The following is a 7,669-nucleotide window of genomic DNA, read 5'->3' on the forward strand; positions in this document are numbered from 1 at the left end:
GGGTTGGGTCGCGGAGGCAGCAGTTCCAGCAGGGGGCCCCAGACATCCCTTTCCCTGGCAGCATCAACCAGCTCTGCCTGGGGTATCTTTAGCCGCTCACAGGCCAGTGTGGAGATGTAGTCCCGCCACCTAGTCCTGGGTCTACCCCGCGGCCTCCTCCCAGCCGGACACGCCTGGAACACCTCCCTAGGGAGGCGCCCAGGAGGCATCCTCACTAGATGCCCGAACCACCTCAACTGGCTCCTTTCGACGCAAAGGAGCAGTGGCTCTACTCCGAGTCTCTCCCGGATGACTGAACTTCTCACCCAATCTCTCAGGGAGACCCCAGGCACCCTCCGGAGAAAACTCATTTCGGCCGCTTGTATCCATGATCTCGTTCTTTCGGTCATGACCCCTCCTTCATGACCATAGGTGAGGGTAGGGACGAAGATAGACCGGTAGATCGAGAGCTTTGCCTTTTGGCTCAGCTCTCTTTTCGTCACAACAGTGCGGTAAAGCGACTGCAGAACCGCACCAGCTGCTCCAATTCTCCAGCCAAACTCCCTCTCCATGGTTCCCTCACTCGTGAACAAGACCCCCAGATACTTGAACTCCTGATACTTGAGTCCTTACTCCAACTTTACTTACTAAAATATTAATATATCTTAATATGTATAGAGCAATAAATTACATTAAATTACATTTTCAGAGCAAAAAGGGCTATAAACATCATAGGAGAGACGTGGCAAACACTGGTGTATGATCAAGTAATCAGGTCGGTGGTCTGTCCAAGGGGTGACTTCAGCTTCAAGTGGACTGCTGCTGTTGGCTGTTGAGCTTGGGGACCATGTCAGGGAGGCAGTTGTTGTGGAACTTCTCCTTCATGGTCCTTATGCTCAGCCATCTAATGAGTGTAAACATGGCCATGGAGCTGACGGTCTGGCGCACTTGTGACGGAGGAGAGGGAAAAGCCAACAGATGCTTCAGCACTCCTCTGTTCCACGCTCCCTCCACCCATCCTCTCTCCTCCATCCCTCCCTCCTCCATCCCTCTCTCCTTCACCCATCCTCTCTCCTCCATCCCTCTCTCCTCCATCCCTCCCTCATCCACCCATTCTCTCTCCTCCATCCCTCTCTCCTCCATCCCTCTCTCCTCCCTCCTCCACCCATTCTCTCTCCTCCATCCCTCCCTCCTCCATCCCTCTCTCCTTCACCCATTCTCTCTCCTCTATCCCTCCCTCATCCATCCCTCTCTCCTTCACCCATTCTCTCTCCTCCATCCCTCCCTCATCCATCACTCTCCTTCACCCATCCCTCTCTCCTTCACCCATTCTCTCTCCTCCATCCCTCCCTCCTCCACCCATTCTCTCTCCTCCATCCCTCCCTCCTTCACCCATCCTCTCTCCTCCATCCCTCCCTCCTCCACCCATCCTGTCTCCTCCATCCCTCTTTCCTCCATCCCTCCCTCCGCCACATCTCTTCATCCTCTCCTCGTCTGGCCTCCTGCTATACACTTAGATACACCATTCTGTCAGGAGGCTTTCTCTCTCTCTCTCTCTCTACCTCCCTCTCTCTCTCTCTCCCTCTCTCTATATATCTCTCCCTCTCTCTCTCTCCCTCTCTCTCTCTCTCCCTCTCTGTCTCATCTCTCTCTCTCCCTCTCTCTCCCGCTCTCTCCCTCTCTCTCTCTCTATCCATATCTCCCTCTCTCCCTCTCTCCCACCCACACTCTCTCTCCCTCTCTCTCTCTCTCTCTCTCTCTCTATCTCTCCCTCTCTCTCTCCCTCTCTCTCATTCTCTATCTCTCCCTCTCTCCCACACACACTTCCCCCCCCCCCCTCTCTCTCTCTCTCTGCGGTTGATAGACCATAGGAGAGACAGGTGTGGGAGGTGGAGAGACAGGTGTGGGGGGTGGAGAGACAGGTGTGGGAGGTGGAGAGACAGGTGTGGGGGGTGGAGAGACAGGTGTGGGAGGTGGAGAGACAGGTGTGGGAGGTGGAGAGACAGGTGTGGGAGGTGGAGAGACAGGTGTGGGAGGTGGTGAGACAGGTGTGGGAGGTGGAGAGACAGGTGTGGGAGGTGGAGAGACAGGTGTTGGAGGTGGAGAGACAGGTGTGGGGGGTAGAGAGACAGGTGTGGGAGGTGGAGAGACAGGTGTTGGAGGTGGAGAGACAGGTGTGGGAGGTGGAGAGACAGGTGTGAGAGGTGGAGAGACAGGTGTTGGAGGTGGAGAGACAGGTGTGGGAGGTGGAGAGACAGGGGTTGGAGGTGGAGAGACAGGTGTGGGAGGTGGAGAGACAGGTGTGGGAGGTGGAGAGACAGGTGGCAGAGTTTACTGAAGGAACTTTTGAGAAAAAAAGTAAAACAAAAGAGGGTCTGACTGATCTGACTCACGCACACACTCACACACACACACACACACACACACACACACACACACACACACACACACACATTCTCAGACACACGCACACACATGCTCAGACACACATACACTCCCAGAGATTGGAACTGTCATGATGGACCAGGAGAATACCCACAGACAGAGTGAACACACACCCACACACACACACTCACACACACACACACACACACACACACACACACACACACACACACACACACACACACACACACACACACACACACACACACACACACATACACACACACAGACACACATCTTGAAAGGTTGGCCAACATAATAGGACTGTGAGCTGGGTCCTTGGGGTTGATAGTCAGCCTGACAGCCCATAACGCTGACGATGATGGAGATGTCATTGAATCGCAATGTTTTATGAGGGCATTGTGTTTTAATGCCTTGGATGGGGTTAGAGGCCTTGTCCCCACACTTCTCATTGTCACACACACACACACACACACACACACACACACACACACACACACACACACACACACACACACACACAGCCTTACCCATGTCTCTGTAGCAGTCAAGGCCCCAGCCTCATGTTCAGGTGGCCCGCGGGGTCCTGCGTGTCCCGGTGGCCCATCCAGAGCAGCTTAAGCACCACCATGAAGGGTAATGGAGGTTGGGCCCACGCTATAAAGCACAGCTCTCGGGCGTAGAGAGAGCGTGATGGCCAAGGTCTAAGGGACTAACACGCCATCCAGGGCCTTGTTTCTCATCAAGGATAATTATGTAGCCGTTGTTGGTGTTGTTGTTGTTGTCGTCGCTGCTGCTGTTATTATTGTTGTTGATGACTGCTATAAAACCGTGAGTTCATTCAGGCTTCACCACCCGGTTAAAGTTGACGCCTATCTGTTTCTCCTCTTCCCTCCCTCCCTCTTTCTCCCTTCCCTCGTTTCCTCTCCCAGGGTACTTCCTGCCGACGTTAGCTCCGCCCACCCAGCTGTCCTTCCAGGGCTGCATGCAGGCCATCTTATTGGACGACCAGCCTGCCGATCTGCATGCGGTGGAGAAAGGCACTGTGGGGGCTTTTGAGAATGTCAGCCTGGACATGTGTGCCATCATAGACCGGTGAGAGAGATGGCCGCACACACACACACACACACACACACACACGCACACCTACAGCTACACACACACACACACACACACAAACACACTATGGTATTATGGGATGTCATCTGTGTCAGCGCTGCCACACAGTACCTTCACCACGTAGCTGCTACGGTTGAAGTGTGTGTGTACGTGTAGCAAACACCACCTCAACAAACTACACCTAACACTTACTGACAGATAACAAGCCGTGCGTGTAGGTGCATACCTGTACGCGTTGTAAATGCTAGCTACAGTGGGGAGCTTCTCTCAGCGCTAGCTACAGTGGGGACCCACTCTCAGCGCTAGCTACAGTGGGGACCCACTCTCAGCGCTAGCTACAGTGGGGACCCACTCTCAGCGCTAGCTACAGTGGGGACCCACTCTCAGCGCTAGCTACAGTGGGGATCCACTCTCAGCGCTAGCTACAGTGGGGATCCACTCTCAGCGCTAGCTACAGTGGGGACCCACTCTCAGCGCTAGCTACAGTGGGGAGCTACTCTCAGCGCTAGCTACAGTGGGGACCCACTCTCAGCGCTAGCTACAGTGGGGACCCACTCTCAGCGCTAGCTACAGTGGGGACCCACTCTCAGCGCTAGCTACAGTGGGGAGCTACTCTCAGCGCTAGCTACAGTGGGGAGCTTCTCTCAGCGCTAGCTACAGTGGGGACCCACTCTCAGCGCTAGCTACAGTGGGGACCCACTCTCAGAGCTAGTTACAGTGGGGACCCACTCTCAGCGCTAGCTACAGTGGGGACCCACTCTCAGCGCTAAGAATAATACTGTGTACGTAATCGCAGGAGAATATGTGCTTCAGTCAAGTGCAAAACATGGTGTTTGATGCACCACCAATGATCAAAGGACTGAAGAATAGATTGCCTATTCCATGCAAATTCGCCATGTAGTGCTGCCGGTAAGGACATTTTACAAGAGTCTGGCCTGGTTAAATTTGAACAGCTTCTGAAGAACGTTCCAAATTGTTTTCACTAAACATGATAAAAAGACATGGCAATAAGGGTTTCAAACTTACAGCAGCTTCCGTGAAACATTCACAAAGGACAGCAAAAGTGAAGCCAAAGGCAATATTTCGTATTTAAACCCAATGCTATTAGAGACCCTGATAACATTAATGAGGCAATCTGTAAACTCTAGAGAGCCTCCTCTTTTACTCTCCTGATCCATAAAGTGGGACTGCCTGCGCATGGAGGGACACTAGCCTAGTAGGCAATGCGTCAATTAGTAGCCTACTAGTCATTTACTAGCCTACTCCCTTTGAGGCTGCAGTATTACTAGCCTACTCCCTTTGAGGCTGCAAGCGGTATTTCCCAAAATACCCAGAACTACTGTTGAGATCCCAGGGGTGAGATGTGAGATCCCAGGGGTGAGATGTGAGATCCCAGGGGTGAGATGTGAGATCCCAGGGGTGAGATGTGAGATCCCAGGGGTGAGATGTGAGATCCCAGGTGAGATGTGAGATCCCAGGGGTGAGATGTGAGATCCCAGCGGTGAGATGTGAGATCCCAGGGGTGAGATGTGAGATCCCAGGGGTGAGATGTGAGATCCCAGGGGTTAGATGTGAGATCCCAGGGGTGAGATGTGAGATCCCAGGGGTGAGATGTGAGATCCCAGGGGTGAGATGTGAGATCCCAGGGGTGAGATGTGAGATCCCAGGGGTGAGATGTGAGATCCCAGGGGTGAGATTTGAGAGCGCTTGGTGCGCCTGATTAGCTTGGCGCCAGCCGCCTCTCCTCCCGGCCTGGGGAGGACCTGAGTGGGAACAGCTGTGCCTGTCCATCGCCAGGGGAAATGGAGAGTGGCTTGTCAACGCCACCCACGACCCCTGGCAATGCCACTGTGGTGCCCTTTTGGTCTCTCCAGGGTGTCCACAGCTTATACACCGTGGACACACTCACGGCTTATACACTTGAAAGATATACGTGTCAAAAACCTGGTTAAGATGGTATTTGATACTGGCAGGTGTTTGAGTGCCGAATTATAATTATATTGTTGATAGCAGATGACCTGATTAGCTGGCATAGCTATGTTGCCAAGCAGGATACAGTGGACCAGATATAATGATGTTATTACCCATGTAGAGCAATAATGTGCTCATTGTTTATCCTTCTCACCGTTGTATTTATTTGTAATCATTAAAGGTATAACAGCAATTTTCAGTTATTCAGAGTTTGTACATGCTATTTGCACAAGAGGACATTGAAGAAACACAACAAAACATTAAATATATCTGTTTTGTAGTTTTGGAGAAACTGGAAGCTGAACATTTTCAGTCCAATTTCACTCTGTTGAATATACGCTCCGTTCCTGATGTTTTTCCCTTTCTTGACGTCACACTAAAGTGTGAAAAAAACTACTTGTGTTCAGTGTTTGGTATCAAAAGGTCTTAAGTAGACGGTAGTCTGTATGCATGGTTTACTTCCCATACACACACAAACACACACACACACACACACACATACACAATCTAAAGAGGCATAAGGTATACAGCGCACGCATACTGAAGATTAATACACACTGCATACAGCATGATGAATAAATAACACATTCAACCACTATCTTTTGTAATTTAAATGTTTTTCCATGGTAAAGAAGTCACTCAGTTGTACTGCCTGGATTGATTGATCCAGCACTTCCTCTGTGTGTGTGTGTGTGTGTGTGTGTGTGTGTGTGTGTGTGTGTGTGTGTGTGTATGTTCCCTGAGCAGTGTGTGTCTTGTGTATAACGCCGTACTGGTAAATGAATGTAATTGATGAGGTGCAGCAGAGGTGCACACAGACTAAGTAGAGAGCTGCTCTCACTCAGCACAGAATGGATGTCAGCACAAGAAAACACTTCACAATGGTAATCACATCTCTCATATAGAGTAGGATAGACATACGCACACACACACACACACACACACACACACACACACACACTATGGGGGTGATTTGTGCCATTTCTTACCTCACGGAACAAACTGAGCTGCTAACTGAGCTAACGAGACCTGACGGGTCACATGACGGCATGGCCTGGCGGCGGCGTGACGTAAGTCAGCAATGTGTGCATGGGTGGCAGTGGCAGCGTATGGGGGGTGATTTGTGCCATGTATTTGCTAACTGAGCACACACTTGTGACGAACGTCGCTAGCATCAGCGTCTGCAGAGCTAGATGCACAGGTTAGAGTGCTGCTACGTGACTATCAGCGTGTTGGACCTACGTGACTATTAGCGCGTTGGACCTACGTGACTATTAGCGCGTCGGAGCTATGTGACTATTAGTGGGTCAGAGCTACGTGACTATTAGCGTGTCAGAGCTATGTGACTATTAGCGTGTCGGAGCTATGTGACTATTAGCGTGTCGGAGCTACGTGACTATTAGCGTGTCGGAGCTACGTGACTATTATATTATTATACGTGACGATGTTATTATTATAACAACTATCACATCACTTAGCTGGAAAATAAGCTCAATAGGCAAATGACGGACACAAGTAAAGTTGTCATATCAAAGAGACTGAGGCTGGCTATATATCACTGATGTTAAACCACCCAGAGCAGAAATGATATCATCAGCTGTACCGTTGCTAACAAGAAAGCTAGCAGCTTACCGTCCGATGGTGACGGGGAGACAGATGGAGCTCCGAGTCGTTAATAGTCACGTAGCTCCGACACGCTGATAGTCATGTAGCTCCGACACGTTCATAGTCATGTAGCTCTGATACGCTAATAGTCACGTAGCAGCGATCTAGCCTGTGCATCTAGCTGACTAGTGGCGGTGACGTTCGTAACACCATTGGTCACGGCGCTTAGTTCACGTGGAAGCTAGCGACTTTCGGCGTGTTGGCTCTGTTAGCAAATACGTGGCACAAATCACCCCCCATAACACACGCACGTACGCACACACACACACACACAGCCACTGACAGACATACACACAAGCACGTACGCACACACACACACACAGCCACTGACAGACATACACACACGGGTACGCTTTCTCCCATCCAGCACAGAAGATACAGACCCTCTGAGATACACACACACACACACACACACACACGTACTGTAGCTCTGTTTAACCATCACCTCACGTCTAACAGAATCGACTTTGTGGCTCAAAACTTCACGCTTGGCACATTGTTGGGGCCATTTATTAAAACCTGCTGACGT

General features: G+C 51.0%; 1 protein-coding gene across 1 annotated transcript in view; it reads left to right on the forward strand.

Annotated features, from left to right (window-relative positions):
• cntnap2a (contactin associated protein 2a) overlaps positions 1-7,669 on the forward strand; it is a gene marked incomplete at both ends in the record, with an annotated part of 236,984 nt that overhangs the window by 84,436 nt on the left and 144,879 nt on the right. Inside the window, one exon of the mRNA XM_084443565.1 lies at positions 3,318-3,480. Coding sequence (XP_084299691.1) covers positions 3,318-3,480 — 163 coding nt within the window. The remainder of the gene's footprint in view (positions 1-3,317; positions 3,481-7,669) is intronic.

This window comes from Borostomias antarcticus, assembly GCF_949987555.1.
Source record: "Borostomias antarcticus genome assembly, chromosome: 9".
Classification (NCBI taxonomy): Eukaryota; Metazoa; Chordata; class Actinopteri; order Stomiiformes; family Stomiidae; genus Borostomias; species Borostomias antarcticus.